Source organism: Syzygium oleosum, unplaced genomic scaffold (assembly GCF_021117445.2).
Source record: "Syzygium oleosum isolate NSW1041296 unplaced genomic scaffold, Sole_v2.1 Sole_v2.06, whole genome shotgun sequence".
In the NCBI taxonomy this organism is placed as follows: Eukaryota; Viridiplantae; Streptophyta; class Magnoliopsida; order Myrtales; family Myrtaceae; genus Syzygium; species Syzygium oleosum.
Window position 1 is genome coordinate 13208739 of NW_026607490.1, and position 16245 is coordinate 13224983.

The window sequence follows — 16245 nt, forward strand, 5'->3', positions numbered from 1 at the left end:
ATCCTAATCAGTCGCGGACTCAATCTCTTTCTTTAATTGTCAATTAAAAAAAAAGCCTCTTCTTCATACATACATAAAATCGTAGAATGCAATTTTTGAGTTCTTCGAGTTTACTCTTTCTTTGTCATTATATATATAAAATTGCATTCTACGATTTATTCCTTATTTTCGGCTTTCTTTATCAATATAAAAAGAATCAAGGAGAATAGCGAGTGGGGAATGACATACCTACATATATATAAAATAAATATCAACATCAATATCAATATCAATATCAATATCAATATCGACCCCCAAAAGTTTTTCTCTGTTCATCGTCGTCCCCCTTTCTCCTCTCTCTCTCTCTCCTTCGGACTGATTTCGCTGCGATTGCGAGCTCCTCCTCCTCCTCCTCCCTCCTCCTTCCTCCACCTGCGTCTTCGTTATCAGCAGCAGCAGCAGCAGCAGCAGCTGTGGATTCTTCTCCGACCTCGATCGGTCCTCCTCCTCCTCCTCCTCCCGTCGCTGCTCCGCGAATCAGGTCGCTCTTTCCTCCCGTCCACGCCTGGCGTCCGTATGTCGATTCTCTTCTTCGCGTGTGCGTTCTTTGCCCCTCCCTTTTGGATTCCTGTTCCTTAGGTTTCCGGTCGCGAGGCTGTCCCCGGTTCTCGTCCGGCGCCGCCGGGTTTCGGTCGCGTCGCCGCCGTGATCTGTTTGGGGTGATTGTTTCGGTTGGGGGGGAGTTGGTGATTGGGAGTGATGGATGCTATTTAGGGCTTGAGCGCGTGGGGTGGTTCTTTTGGTCCCGAAGAGGAGGGAGGGGGGGGGGGGGGGGTTGCAAGGAGAAACGTAGCTGCGTTGCCTCTTAGGGCTTGCGGATATCGTCGGTGAAAGTAGGAGCTTGTTGCCCGCGTTGTGCTGGGGCTTCCTAGTTGTCGGGCCTTGCGGGGGTTTTTAAAGCGGTTTTTGGGGTGCGCGCGCATTGGCGGGATTCTTAGCTGTGAATTTGTCCTTCCTGCAGAGGAATTGGGAGCGAAGGGGGTGTGGGGTCCTAGCGGGATGAACGACAGGAGGACGATCGACCTGGACCAAGGATGGGAGTTCATGCAGAAGGGTATCACAAAGCTGAAGAACCTCCTCGAGGGGCTTCCCGAGACCCAATTCAGCTCCGAGGACTACATGATGCTCTACACGTATTTTAAGCCTCTGTTTCTCTGCTGTTTTCCCCGTGCATGCCTGCTCGCCGAGCTGCACGATCGTGGCATTTTGTCGACGGTTGTTTGACTCTGCTGATTTTATTCGCAGAACGATTTACAATATGTGTACTCAAAAGCCTCCTCATGACTACTCCCAGCAACTGTACGACAAGTACAGAGAATCCTTTGAAGAGTACATCACATCAATGGTGAGGAATTAGAAATCGTGTTGTGTGTTCTCTTTTCCCATGATGGGCATATGAGAAATATGCAAGATACAGTGATAGTTAATAACTGCTCTGGAAATTGACGTTCCATCCGTTTATTGTATAGCCTATGAGTTGCCATTAATGTTTGTTAAAAAAAATTCCGGGTGATGTTCCTCAAAATTAATGCTAGTTTTGAGGTGCCAGTGGGCATTGGTTCGAATGATTGAGGTTTGGGGATAGTGAATGATCGATAAGAAGTTTTTGACCAAAAAAATTTTCATAGCAAAACGGCGTCAGATTCATAGATATAATGGCAACTCCTTTTTCGAGTGAAAAACTGGATCTCGTTTTTGTAGTTGAAGTAGGAAAATTATGCCAAGATAAGATCATCAGTTCGAAATGATCTGAGAAAAGTACTACACTAATAAACAACAAGTTTCGAGTTATATGGAAGAGTTGTCAAGAAGCTTTGAGCTATAAAGTGCAGAGATCAAATTTGAATGCTGTCTCCTCGTGCGACATGGGAAATAACTATGGCTTACCAAGAAGTGTTTTCTACTACACCAATTAGTTCTTTGGTGTAAATCTGATGTAGTTACTGCGATTAATTCATTGATTCTTCTGATGGAAGATAAGAAATGAATCAGTGTACTTATGAAGTCCTTGTTGACCTCTTGAAATGCGATATGAAACATTCTCCCCTTTCCCTTAATCATTGCATCTTCAGGTAGAAACTATTTTGTTGGTACTTAATCACGCTGATGGTTGAAAGTGAGATGGTAGTATTCATGACATGGACATCCTTCCCTGATGATATAAGGCTTAGAAATTTCATAAATAACCTTTCCATGTTGGAATACCTACTTTGCACTGTGGACGACATATCCTTTGGGTTCTTGATTATTCTATCTCCATTAATTTCGAGGCCTGCCTTCGATTTAGGTATTGCCTTCATTGAGGGAGAAGCATGATGAGTTTATGCTGAGAGAACTTGTTAATAGGTGGGCAAACCATAAGGTGATGGTTAGGTGGTTATCTCGTTTCTTCTATTATCTGGATCGGTACTTCATTGCTCGAAGATCATTGCCGCCTCTTAATGAAGTTGGCCTGACTTGCTTTCGTGATCTGGTACGTCTTCAGTGACCTCTCGTGTGTGATGTCATCTTTCTGTTGATCACCCGCAGAAAATTTCGTGGTTGAAATGTGCCAGAATCATGCTGACTGCAGTTTCACGATGTCGACTATTTTCGTATGTTATCGACAATTATCTCAGTGCACTTCATTGATGATGTTTTCAGGTATATAAGGAGTTATATGCAAAAGTGAGGGATGCTGTTATCTCTCTGGTATGATTGTACTCCAAACCCTCTTATTCTTGACAGGTTTCTTAATTCAAGAAATCTCGTTAGTTCTTATGCCGGCTTGAATTTTGATTAGATTGATCAAGAACGTGAGGGAGAGCAAATTGACCGAGCTTTACTGAAGAATGTTTTGGATATATTTGTTGAAATTGGGATGGGGCAAATGGATCGTTATGAAAGTGACTTTGAGGCATCACTGCTTGAAGATACTGCTGCTTATTATTCTAGGAAAGCTTCGAATTGGATACTAGAAGACTCTTGTCCAGATTACATGCTGAAGGCAATGCTTACACTCTATACCATTAGCCTGAGATGTTGCGGTGGATAGTTTCTACCGTTATTAATCCATGTTATTGGTGATCACAGGCTGAAGAGTGTCTAAAACGTGAGAGAGACAGGGTTTCTCATTACCTGCATTCAAGTAGTGAGCCGAAGTTACTTGAGGTTGGTAATTGGTGTTACTTTTGGAATGTCAAATCTGGATGGAGTTGCGGTGTATCAATTTTTTTTTTTTTCAGTCTGTCAACTCAATTTGCAACTTTTACTTCCTGTTTTCTGCAGAAAGTTCAACATGAATTACTGTCTGTCTATGCAAACCAACTACTTGAGAAAGAGCACTCCGGATGTCATGCGTTGCTTAGAGATGATAAGGTGGTTGCTTTGCTTTGCTTAGTAATTTTCCATTTGGAACTTCTAATTTGTTTAGAGGGAGATGCTTTATTACTGACTTGAATGTTTGTTTTTCAGGTGGAGGACTTGTCTAGAATGTTCAGGCTGTTTTCTAAAATACCTAGGGGCTTGGATCCTGTTGCAAATATATTTAAACAGGTAATTAACTGTAGACTTGTGCTTTCTCTAAGGAAGTAGATTTTTTACGTTTTCTCAAAATTTATGTTCATCGTATTGTGCAGCATGTTACTGCTGAAGGTACAGCCTTGGTCAAACAAGCTGAAGATGCAGCAAGCAACAAGAAAGTATGCACATTTATTTTGATTCTTGTACTCATTTAGCTTTTCAAGCTGCTAAAGTACATGCTTTTATAGGGCTTCATAATGTTTAGAATCTTAGTAATTCTTCGAAAAGTGTCTCCTTTGAAGGATATATCGTTTCATTTATCTTAAAGGAATTTTACTTGTAGATTTTGGACTCTAGTGTTTGAGAAGACACTTCATCTTTAGTAAAATCATAAGAAGTGTACAAGTCAACACAATGAAGTGACAGAATTGTAAATATTTTGTGGAACACACATCACAAACGCATATATGCATTTGTATGTGTGTTGATAGACCTCTGGTTTGGAAAAACAGAATACACTTCATGATGAACAATTTAAATTACTGTCTTAAATTAGTCATGAGAAAGCAAGTTTAAGAGGTCATTAGAGGTCAACTGATGCATGCTCCTATTCGAACTTCTGTAGTAAATTTGGCACGTCCTATAGGATTTTTGCTATCGATGTTTCGATACTTCTTAAATAAGCAGGCATGTTTAACTGGTGCGTGCAATGCACCATTTGCTTTTATTTTTTCATCACTTGGTGATGTGAGTTTCGAGGGACTGAAGGATTAAAAGGGGCATGCATGCAAATAATTGCTAAATCTGAACCTCTGAAGTTGGAGTGCGAGACTTGAACTAAGACCGCTGAAACTAGCCGTCAAAGCATTCTGTTGCACCATTGCTTATTAGTAGCTTGGAAACTCCAGTGTCCTGAATTTCTCTCTCTGGCCTATAAAAATAGAATAGAGACTGTTGCTGCTAAGCGTGGAGATTACCGAAAACTGTTAGATGTACACACTGCATAGTTCCGTTGTTCTGATGCAATTCACTTCAAGATCCTGTTGAACACTTGTTTCTTTGAAGTGGTGATCTGATGACTGTTGGTTTATTTGCAGGCTGAGAAGAAGGATGTGGTTGGTCTGCAAGAACAAGTAATTTTATCTGGTTTTTTCATATCTTACTTTGGATAAAGGAGTCTAAATATTGACAGGAAGCTTATATAGGTGCACGTTTTGCAGGTTTTTGTGAGGAAAGTGATTGAATTACATGATAAGTACCTAGCATATGTCAACGATTGTTTCCAGAACCACACTCTTTTTCATAAGGTATGCTGCTGCTGCTGGTTCTGCCTCTGGGCATCCCGTGTTTATGGTTAATGTCAAGTTCTCTGCTCTTCTGTAGGCTCTAAAGGAGGCTTTCGAGGTCTTCTGCAATAAGGGAGTCGGTGGAAGCTCAAGTGCAGAACTGTTGGCCACTTTTTGTGACAACATACTAAAGAAAGGTGGCAGTGAGAAGTTGAGTGATGAAGCTATTGAGGAAACACTTGAGAAGGTATTATTCGGCACTTAGACCCCCAATGAGCTAATCACATGACATTCTTCTGCTCCTAATTCCTTTTTCTTTGGTCATTGAACAGGTGGTGAAGCTGCTTGCCTATATCAGTGATAAAGATCTATTTGCTGAGTTCTATAGGTGAAACTTTATCCATCTCTCACTATTACTTGCCTGCAATCAGAAGTTCTCTGTGGGCAAACCATATTGACAGAATCAATTTTTTGTGAACTCTGGCAGGAAAAAGCTTGCGAGGCGGCTTCTTTTTGATAAGAGTGCTAATGATGATCATGAGAGAAGTATTTTGACCAAGCTAAAGCAACAATGTGGTGGTCAATTCACCTCAAAGATGGAGGGAATGGTTGGTTGCCCTAGTTGTCCCCACTGAATGACTGACTTCCTCTACATTTGATGCTAGGCCGACTATTTTCCACAATTTGCTGATTTACTCTTCTTTCAGGTGACAGATTTGACATTGGCAAGGGAAAACCAAACCAGTTTTGAAGAGTATCTCAGCAACAATCCTAATGCAAATCCTGGGATTGACTTGACGGTTACTGTTCTGACAACTGGCTTCTGGCCAAGCTACAAATCTTTTGATCTGAACCTTCCAGCGGAGATGGTATGCGTGGTGTCAGCCTTTTTATCTTTTTCTGTTTCTTCAGGAAATAATTCTGTACGGTGCCCGTACAAGTCTATTTATGAGTAGCCCCTTCCCCATTCGTTGCCTTACATACAAAAAATTGCTTTCTGCAGGAGTTGCTCATATCACTTTTTCGTTTTTGTGTTATTGTAGGTAAGGTGCGTTGAAGTTTTCAAGGAATTCTATCAGACGAAAACGAAGCACAGAAAACTAACATGGATATACTCCTTGGGTACTTGTAACATCATCGGAAAATTTGAACCAAAAACCATGGAGCTGATTGTCACAACTTATCAGGTTTCTTGAATGGAATTATTCACCTCTTTTCCGCCCTTGTCTTTTCCTTTTGTTCCCCCCTCCAAAGTCACCAGGATAGATAGAAAAGGTTACATACCACAAGGCGACACACGCAAATGGGCTTAATCCTTGTTCTTTTTTATGGATAGGCATCTGCTTTGCTGCTTTTCAACACCTCGGAGAGATTGAGTTATTCGGAGATCATGAACCAGTTAAATCTGAGCGACGATGACATTGTTAGACTTCTGCACTCTTTGTCATGTGCCAAGTACAAAATTCTCAATAAAGAGCCAAATACAAAGACAATATTATCGACTGATCACTTTGAATTTAATGCGAAATTCACCGACAAAATGAGGAGGATCAAGGTATCTATTGTTGCCTGACATTTTTCCTTCCTTAGCTTTCAATTTCTATGCAGTGAAATGATTGCAATCTTCCAATCACCAGATTCCACTCCCTCCTGTGGACGAGAAAAAGAAAGTAATTGAAGATGTTGATAAGGATCGGCGTTATGCCATAGATGCGTCAATTGTGCGCATCATGAAGAGTCGGAAAGTTTTAGGTCATCAGCAGCTGGTTATGGAGTGTGTTGAGCAGTTAGGACGCATGTTTAAGGTCTCTGATGATGATTTCTATCCTTTCCCTTAGTTAATGTTTTTTGGCCCATCTCCCTTGCAAATTTTGGCTCATCTTTATTAACTGAGAACTTGTCCATTGCAGCCTGATTTCAAGGCGATCAAAAAGCGAATAGAAGATTTGATCACTCGGGATTATCTGGAGAGGGACAAAGATAATCCTAATTTGTTCAGATATCTTGCTTGAAAATCTGCTAGTTGACCGTCCAGCTATAGAAGTTGCTGCAGATAAGGGAATGGCGGAGGGGTTCAATCACTTCCCTACCAAAGGTTTTGGAGGACCTATGTTCAGCTGTACCTCTTCCGCTTGATTAATTGGGAGCGCACGAGCCGAAAAATGCCTGTATATTTTGCCTTGAGAGCCAAGTACGAATGGTTAAAGAATATGCGCCCGTCCTGGAAGATATGAGGTCGTGATTGATTTGGTCCAATACTTAGAGTGGGACCAACCAGCATCTTCCGCCGGCATGCGAGCACCCAAATGATTATTGATGTTTTCAGGTTGATTTGTCCTTAGTCCCAAATATTCAAGAATGAGACTATTTGTTTTAACACAAGTTGTCACTGCAATTTCTAACTTTCTTATCTTCCAAACTGGAGCTGCACTTAGGTGTTTTACAGCCTTGTTTTATACTGGTTCTTCATGGAAGGGTAATTTTATGATAATCAGTTCATCTCTCTATACGTGTTTGATGCCAAAGTAACTTCAACCTTGTCTGATCATGATGTCGGGTGAGAAATCGGTCTAGTGCATTGACACACTCATGCTGAATCACTTGATCCTGCGAAGTTTCTGTACGCCAATAAAACTACAGAATCGATCGGGAAATCCTGAGAATTCGAGAGCAAGATCCGTGGCATTAGCACTGAGAGTGCGGTTATGTCTCTCGTTGTGTGTGGAGATAATCTCGTTGTGTGGAGATAGCTTTCGGAGAGATTTGGGTGCGGCTTTTCTCGAGTGTTTGGGGAATGAGCTTGCCCACACGGCACGCTCTCTCTCTCTCTCTCTCTGGGCTACAAATTGTCAAAATGAAGATCGTAATTAGTCAACTCTGGGCTACAAATTGTCAAAATGAAGATCGTGATTAGTCAACTGTGGCCAGAACCACGAGCTCAAATACACTGACTAGCTGCCAAAAAGGAAAGAAAAGGGCTTTTTTCTTTTTGGGCAGAGAGACGAGAGATTGGAACTGAGGAAGGTGCCATCTTTTCTAATCGTTGGGATCACTTATCATGTTCATGCCACTAACGATTGTTGGGCGATGACCAGCAAGCAAGCTCCATGAAGTTGCTTGTGGGATTTTCCACCGTTGCTTCTTGGAGAGGGAGAAGGGAAAAACTGTCGTTCTAGGGAGGACGTGAAACCGGCCCCCTCTTTTGTCTCTTTTCTAGTGTTTTTCAATTCCTTTGCTTTTGGGTGAAACTAGAGAGAAGAAAATAGAGGCAGAAGATCAGGAGGAGCGAGCAAATTGTGAGCCTTTTGTTTCGTTGTTGTACGGCAGCCAATTCAGTCCTAAATCTTTCAATTTTGCCAATTTAATCATAAGCATTTCAATTGTATCAATTTAATCATAAACTTTTTATTGATTTGCAAAACAGTCTCTCGTAAATCTTTCGGTCATAAATACAGCTAACTATTACATATCGCCTTTGATTTTAGGATTAATATCATGAAAAATCCCAAACTGGTACACCTGTGATAAATTTATCCCAAATTAATTTTTTGACCACCAAAAATCCCAAACTGGTAAACCTGTCACAAATATACTCTAAACTAGTTTTTTTACCTCAAAAAATCTTTAACTGGTATATTTGTGACAACCTTACCCTTCGTTAATTTTCGTTGAATTGGATTAATACCATGAAAAATCATAAACTGGTACATTTATGATAAACGGAGGGTAAAACCCCAAACCGGTACACCCATCAACTGTCACATGTTATCAAACGGATGGTAAATTTGTCACAGGTGTACCAATTTTGAATTTTTAGTGATCAAAAAATTAATTTGGGGTAAATTTGTCACAGACATATTAGTTTACGTTTTTTTGTGGTAGTAACCCTTGATTTTTTCTATTATTTTCTCGTGGCTCACCCTATTTCCACCCCTAAAATAGATCTAGACACGCCCTAAAATTGACGTGGTCCAATAGCTCTCGCTGGAACCTCTTTAATCGTAAGATTGATGAAAGTGAAAAAAATATACCTTTAGTATAGATCGGTTGATATGTTGATCTTTATCAACCTTTCCTTCGCTCCTTTTTTACGTGAATCATCTAAGACTTGAGTATTTCTATAAATTTAATGATGAGAATTCTAATTTAAACAAATATTAATAAAGTACATCTATCTACAAAGTCTCTATGAAGTTCAATCTCTAATAACTCTTTGTGATATACAATTCTTCGGTTCAAGCTTTTTTAGGGGAATTTTTCGATTAAAGTTGTGAACTCTTTATGATTATGAGTTATATTTAAGATATGTAACTTAACAGAGATTACCAACAAAATTTAAACTCATTAGAAAAGATCACTTATAGAAATCAGTTTGAGCACATTAGTAAGTAGAAGAGAGGAAATGAAATTTGTACACAAATGAACAAGAAAATATATAAGGTGGTGGAATAAAGCACCATTGCCTCGATTAATATGGACGGTCTTCTACTTTCATGACAATATACGGCTTTTGTTTTTCAATAATTAGCAACTTTCACCCTTCCCTTTGTTATTATAATTAGTTAATTCTTTCGCGGTTATTATCGTCGTTAATTTGATAAATTAGGAGTATAGTCATTCAATAAACAGTTGTGAGCCTCTTCTCATTTACTAACATAAAAGTTTCCCTCTTTCTTTTGTTCGTTGTTATGATCTCATGTCATGATCTCGACAGCATTGGAGTTTGACATGAACAAGAAACCCGGGTGGTCCAAGCCTAACACGCCTTACATCAAATAACTAGAGGGCAATCAAAAGTTTTTGTCAGCTATTTTGTCCTCATTTTCTTGCAGTATGGAGGAGATTCTGTGCTTGGAAAATGGGGTTCGGTTGCTACCACAAGATTCAATGAATATGCGTGAACGACGTGCAAAAAAGAAGTGTTTTCTTTATTTATTGCGTGTGTGCAAGTGCCAAAGGTAGTGAACAAAGCAACATAGACGGCCATCCTCACATGTTTTTCTGTATGACAAGATCATTAGTCACTCGTTTCATCCCATAAAGAAAAAGACCAGCAGCAATTTCTTACTCCTAGAGCTCTTTTTGTCTCCTACAACAACAGGTACTGCTTCCAGTTTCCAAAGATTTCTCCGCTCCGAATAAAACCTAAACTTTCAAAGGTTTTTCGTTAATGACTGCTCTCGAAACACTTCTCAAACAACTATATGAGAAGCATTTGCAGTTTTTGACGCACTGCTTTAGCATGCTTAGCAAGTACTCTGGAGGGATCTTGAGCAAGACTGACATTTAAATGCAAGGTTAGGCATTTGTAACTCGTGAAAAGTTCCTTTCTTGAGCATGGAACTTGGGAACCAATTGATGATCTCACCCCCAAAAACACGATGGAGAATAGGAAAAGCGAAGGTGAGAAATGGACGGGGGGATGAAGTTCCCAGATGCATTGGCAAGTTATTGACAACCGACACCTTGCTTTGAACATGCTTGTTTAACATAAAAAAGTAATTTCAGTGCTTGTCATAGTCACATCAACATGAGTCAACTTCTTTGGCTTAGAAAATCTTCTCTGTTCCTCAAACACGGGTTCCAGAGTTTCTAACTCCCTTGTGGTCCTATCAAGATCAAACTGTGACAATTAAAGTTTTCAATTTAATGTTCCCAAGTGGGATTTTTGTTTTGTTACTTGCCCTTCCTGTTGACTACGGCAAGTGGAATCCCTTCTTGTGGATTGAAATTATGGAGATGGACCAGTACATATACTTTCGGTGACAGTCAGCCAGGTCGGCAGCGTTGGTCACTCGTTCTCGCCTTTTTACCAATCAAAAAGATACTTTCGATAGCTTGTTCATTCAGGTAACATTCCTAGGGATGCATTATCCTCGATCTGCTCCATAATCGTTATGCACAAATAGCACCGTCCAAGTGCCATCAAATAAGGCTGCGTAATAGGTGACAGATTACTCTAAATATAAAAGCTGTATGATTTGAACACGGGATTTTTCATATCTAAAACAAGCGCTTAACAACTCAACGAAATTTGACTAACACAAATAACTATTTCCAAAATTTATTGTTTCCCCCTGTACCTTTGATGATGAAACTGCGTCTAGAGTAGTTCAGTGAATGTCCGAATAATTTACAGGGAAAATAATGGGGGTATACATTCTTGTTCCCCACGGCCTCTGCTGAAAGGATGGGCGGTGAGGTTATCATTTGAAGCAATTTGGTTTTTGGTGAAACAATACAATTTTTATATTCCTCCACTTTGTTCTTGTTTGCATTGCATCATCATCCCCTTTCTTCCTCGAGTGCACTGATTTTTCCATTCCTGCTCACTTTGCTGATTGCATCATCATTTCATTTGCTCATTATGTCTCCTGAATTGATCTCTGTGTGCATATTTTAAAGAACTTGGTGTGAGCTGAGCTCTGAGGTGGGACATTGCCACTGAGAGTATAGTAGCTTGCTTTGTTAATAAGTTTGATATGAGCAATCTCAATGTCAGATGCTTCTCCGGTGTTTGTTTTTATGCTCAATTTGCTTCGACACTAGCGTCATTTCAGCTTTAAGAATCAGCGAAGCCCACGCTCAAGTTGCTCGGTCAGTGCTTCCCCGAGCACCAATAATATGAACAACTAAAGATGCAACATATAATTGGGGGCTCTCCCTTTTCTTCGTTCCACTGAGGAAAAGCTGTCGACTCCCAACTGGTTGAGCCATTTGGGTGGAAAAGAAAAAACAAATTCATGGAATGAACAAACTGACTGGAAACGCGCCGAGGCGATGACAGAAGCAAACCGAGAAAAGACATAAAATACGAGATACTGTGAGGAATGTACGATGGAACAAAATTGAGGCAGCCAATCTCTATTTAGTTTTATTACAGCTCCTATAATATACCAGATCAGTTGGTATATATAATTGTAGAAAGCCATTTAAATTCTGCTTGCGGTATAGCAACGTCAAACACAACTTAAACGGCGCATCGGATTCCTTTGCTTCTCATAATCCCATTAATCTTTCTTCACATTGTTCCATTAAAGTTCCCGTCCTTAATTAGTTGAATTCGATGTTCCTAAAATTAGTCAATGATGTTTCCGACATGTTCTTGCCTTATACTTTTATGCATCAATCACTTATTTTTTTGCCAATGGCCCCGAGTATTCGACTCCTGAGTTACTACAGGGTATAACGAGTGGTTGCTGGCTTAATCACATTAGGGTCAGTTGCAGTCATTTATTTCATCGTCCCTGAACTTTCGATGCTAGAATCTGGCTGAACAGAGAAATTTCGACTCGAACTTCAACTAGGCGAATTGGATGCTGACAAAAAGAGTCTTCACTTGGGTTAATGGTGTCAATCTTTTTAACCATAGAATCTACATTAGCTCCACACAATCATTCTTGATCATGAAGTGTATATCGGAATTCCCCCGTGACCTCTCTCGAGGTCTCTCATAGCTTCATATGGAATCTGTGCAGAATCTCCAACTTTGGCATAATCTAATGAAAGAACTCCATAATTAACTGGAGTTGGCTTGTGTCAATTTGCTTCTGTTTCTGGTCAACTTAACTCTTATGCTCAGATGGGTTCTCTTATTTTATGTAGCACTGACACGCGGCACACGACGCGGCACGACACGACACGACACGACACGACACGACACGCGACACGTCATTTCTCAAAAAATAGAGAATCCCAACTCGTTGGAACACGTATATTAAATATATATTTTTATATATACATGATAAATTATCATTTTTAATTCAAATCTACAAATAAATATACACGACTTCTTCCTTCTTCCCCCAACCCACCCACACGGCCCCCCCCACGACTCCTTCCTTCTTCCCCCCAACCACCAACACGGCCCCCCTCCCCCACAACCCACCCACACCGGGCCCCCCCCTTCCCCACGACTTCTTCCTTCTTCCCCCCAACCCACCCACCACGACTTCTTCCTTCATCAAGCTACCATTACACCTTCGGGTGAGCGTGATCCGGAGGAGCAGTTCCTGACATGGAATGGAACCGGGAACCGCCCACTAAGGACCGGTTTCTAGAAATTGAAACCGGAAACTACCCGTTGGTTCCATGAATCAACCCGGGAACCGGACCGCCGATCCGGTCCGATTCCTGGGTAGATCCATGGAACCAGTCCCATCAAATTTCACGCAAATGGAGGTGACCGAGAGTGAAAAGGGAGGGGATTAACTGCTAAACGTGCGGTGTGAGTTGATGAGAATTGAGAGTCGAGCTTTAGATTAGGGATTTTATGGTTTTCGTTGAAATTTTTCTAAAAAATTATATATGTATATATACATATATATATATATTACCGGTCCGGTCCGGGTGGACGGTTCCACGTATAGAACTGGGAACCGAACCGGTACTCAGCAGTTCTAGTAAATTAGAACCGGGAACTGGAACCGCCGGTTCCGTGCCAGTCCGGTCCGGTTCCGGGCGATCCGAGCGGTTCCTGATTCCTTTGCACACCCCTAATTATACCATCAAATCCAACACCAAGACAATCGATAGAAAAACCAGAACCCATGACCGGGGCACTCGGCAGAAACATAGAGAGGTGTACCTGCTACCTGGCTGCAGCGGCGAGCAGTGGCCAGCGACCGGCGTGGAGAGAGCCTTGCGATGGACCAGTGGTCGACGGAAAAAAGAAAGATGAGAATTTGAGATGGGGAGGTGTCGGTCGAGCGAAGAAGATAGAGAAAATAAAGACCTAGCGTGTTTTAGCCTTTTTCTTCCACCTTTATTTTTTTCTGTTTTTATTTTCTTATAAATTTACATTTTGACTCCTAATTTTTTGAAAATTTATAAAATTGACCCCGTACATGTTGGAATCGTGTGTCGGGATTTTGGACTCGCGTGTCGGAGACGTGTCCGGGGCGTTGACCGCATGTCGGTGCTACATAGCTCTTATTGCAGCCTCTGTATGATTTTTTTCTGTAAACTAGACGAGTACTCACGGAGCTCAGTTTTCCTCCAGGGCATGATTCTTAATGTAATTACCCTTGACAATAACGTTTTGCCTTGTTGTCTGAGGTACCGTTGTCGTTTGATGCTTTTTTCCATATTGGCAATCTGGTAGGCCAAAAAGCAACAGTGGCATTTCGTGTTTTAATTGTGTTTCTCCCTCAATGCTGCGAGTGGATCACCTCATGGACTATATGGAGAATCTCAAAGGCGAAAGTTTTTTACTATAGGACCTTACATAGTTTCAGCATTAATGGTACTCGCTTTACGAACCGGCAATAACTCCCACTAACGATATTGTCCGCAAATGATTACTTCTGCTTCTTCGACAATACGCCGTCCAGCTTGAGCTGTTGCCTATGTCATACACAGTGACTAACTGAAGCAATACAGACACATGGTAATTTTCAAGGTACTAGTCTATGCCTCCGCCAATTATTGGAAACCCTAAGGTGGCGAACTAAGATGGGACCGCTTTCAAATCGAGTTCTCGATTTGAACCTTCGCGAACTCGAGGGTCTTTTTCCCTTGCAGCTTGTTGGTCACATAGTGCTTGCTGTACTCACCATGATTGTATCTCCTGTACCTGCATGGGTTGCTCTTGTCGACAAATTCTGCCATCGGGCCGAGCTCTACGTCATAGCTAGGGGCGTAGAACGTAACAATTGATAAACGGTCCTTTTCCATATGTGTCACGGCTCTATGCTCCACACTCTTGTACTTTCCGTTCGTGAGGACCTGCATATGATATTTCGGTCAGAAAGACTATCCCGATGCCTAGATCAGGATTAACATGAAAATGAGGTCCGAGTTTCTTACTTCAATCGTATCGCCAATGTTGATCACAAAAGCATTCGGAAAAGGATGAACCGGTACCCATTTATTGTCCTTGAGTATTTGTAGTCCTACCGAGCTACCTTTTCCTTGCTGCAGCACAGTCAGAGCACTTCCATCCGAATGAGGACTCAAACCAAGAACAAGATCAGGCCTTGGACAGGGAGGGTAGTAATTCATCCTGATGGCTTGCACGGCTACCCGGAACATCTCCTCGAACACGTCACCTCTCAACCCAAGGCTCATAGCTATGTATTTCAACAGACTCTGGCACAGCTTCCTTACTTCCATCGAATAAGTCTCCACAAGTTCACTGAAAAATAAGCTTCAACCGTCAATAAACTCGCAAGCATAAAAGTATGGACTGACTGACACATTAGTACTAACATCATTACCTAAATTCAGGTGGACTCTTAGGCCATAACTTTGGATCCCGAATGAGCTTCGGTTCGATGCCAAGAGCGAACATGTTGCACCAATCGAGCTTCTGGTCTTCGGAGAACACGAAGGCCTGACCATACCCCTGAACAGTTCCTGGAGCCATTGGGTATTTCTGCTTTTCCTTCAGAGGCAGCATGAAGAAATCCTTCGCCACCTCCTCCATTCTCTCGAGCAAACCCAAATCAATACTGTGATTCACCACCTAGCAGAGCAACAAAAATGTTGAGACTATCTATAAACTATCTTTCAAGTGCTAAAGAAGGGGAAAAAATTATTTCCATTTGTACCTGAAAAAATCCCCACTCCTGGCAGGCAGCTCCGAGTTGTGAAATTTCAGCGTTGCTCATATCTTTTTTTCCACTCATAAGCTTAGACAAATCAACGACCGGAACTGCACAAGGTGGAGGCAGAGCGACAGTCTCTAGAGTCGGCCTCTCATCCATATCCCGGACAAATCTCGTGGGGATTTTCATAGGCTTAGACCTTCTGAGTTCTTGAACATCGTCTATATGACCGACCCTAATCGGAGTAATGGGTACGGGAGACATCGCACGGTTATAGAGATGGCAATGAGTTTTGTTCAACTTTTCTTTTTTTAAAGCTCTGGGTATGAAGGTCTAAACCATGAAGGGTCTGAATTTATAGATGGAGGGAAATGAAACATGTTTGCACTTTATGGGCTTTGTTTATTCATGGCAATGAGATTTCCTCCATGATTATTTTCCTTTATTAGAGATATAGATATATTTAGGAGATTTTGTCTTAATTTAGAGATTTCCTCCATGATTATTTTTCTGTATTAGAGATATAAATATATTTAGGAGATTTTGTCTTGATTTTGATTTGCTGTAATTGATATTTGTTATTTGTTACTTTAGATAGTTAACATTTAAAGCCTATAAATAGGCACATGTACCTTTCATTAGCGATGTACAAAAATATTATTAAAACACAATATATAGATGCCTTTAGCCGCAACTCTTGTTGCCTTAAGATATTAATTTGTTGAGGCTTTGTTTATTCATGGTGTGTGGGACCAATTTGATAGCACTTTAGCATAGTCTGGTCACGTATGTTACATAGCTCTTGCTGTGATGATGTCAGTCATGATGCTTGGTTGTCCTTGAACCAAGGAACTATGCTGCATAATTCCATT

General features: G+C 41.0%; 2 protein-coding genes across 3 annotated transcripts; one reads left to right on the forward strand and one right to left on the reverse strand.

Annotated features, from left to right (window-relative positions):
- The first annotated feature begins 393 nt into the window (after nucleotides 1–393).
- LOC115682890 (cullin-1-like) lies at nucleotides 394–7317 on the forward strand. Of its 2 annotated transcripts, none has more exons than XM_056312539.1 (20): nucleotides 394–520; nucleotides 1001–1172; nucleotides 1285–1384; nucleotides 2327–2512; nucleotides 2683–2730; nucleotides 2822–3025; nucleotides 3112–3189; nucleotides 3307–3396; nucleotides 3493–3573; nucleotides 3657–3719; nucleotides 4638–4673; nucleotides 4761–4847; nucleotides 4924–5073; nucleotides 5159–5214; nucleotides 5314–5434; nucleotides 5534–5695; nucleotides 5870–6013; nucleotides 6163–6381; nucleotides 6464–6631; nucleotides 6737–7317. In XM_056312539.1, exons 2-20 carry the CDS (start codon nucleotides 1039–1041, stop codon nucleotides 6836–6838), a joined length of 2229 nt encoding a protein of 742 aa, XP_056168514.1. In that variant the 5' UTR covers nucleotides 394–520; nucleotides 1001–1038; the 3' UTR covers nucleotides 6839–7317. The 2 variants fall into 2 exon arrangements, with proteins under 2 accessions (XP_056168514.1, XP_056168515.1); XM_056312540.1 differs by lacking the exon at nucleotides 394–520 and adding an exon at nucleotides 553–577.
- A 6696-nt stretch (nucleotides 7318–14013) lies between these two features.
- Nucleotides 14014–15715, reverse strand: LOC115682928 (protein SRG1). Its single transcript, XM_030607296.2, has 4 exons — nucleotides 15377–15715; nucleotides 15044–15291; nucleotides 14634–14961; nucleotides 14014–14552 (listed from the first exon to the last, which is right to left on the reverse strand). Exons 1-4 carry the CDS (start codon nucleotides 15635–15637, stop codon nucleotides 14292–14294), a joined length of 1098 nt encoding a protein of 365 aa, XP_030463156.2. The 5' UTR covers nucleotides 15638–15715; the 3' UTR covers nucleotides 14014–14291.
- Nucleotides 15716–16245: the final 530 nt, after the last annotated feature.

Excerpts from the sequence above, each read along its gene's own strand:
- LOC115682890 (XM_056312539.1), top strand. The coding sequence starts at position 1,039 with ATGAACGACAGGAGGACGATCGACCTGGACCAAGGATGGGAGTTCATG. Across the intron at positions 1,173-1,284 it reads GACTACATGATGCTCTACAC|AACGATTTACAATATGTGTA; the intron begins GTATTTTAAGCC and ends TTTTATTCGCAG. Across the intron at positions 2,513-2,682 it reads TGACTTGCTTTCGTGATCTG|GTATATAAGGAGTTATATGC; the intron begins GTACGTCTTCAG and ends TGATGTTTTCAG.
- LOC115682928 (XM_030607296.2), bottom strand. The coding sequence starts at position 15,637 with ATGTCTCCCGTACCCATTACTCCGATTAGGGTCGGTCATATAGACGAT. Across the intron at positions 15,292-15,376 it reads AGGAGTGGGGATTTTTTCAG|GTGGTGAATCACAGTATTGA; the intron begins GTACAAATGGAA and ends TTGCTCTGCTAG. Across the intron at positions 14,962-15,043 it reads AAGAGTCCACCTGAATTTAG|TGAACTTGTGGAGACTTATT; the intron begins GTAATGATGTTA and ends CTTATTTTTCAG.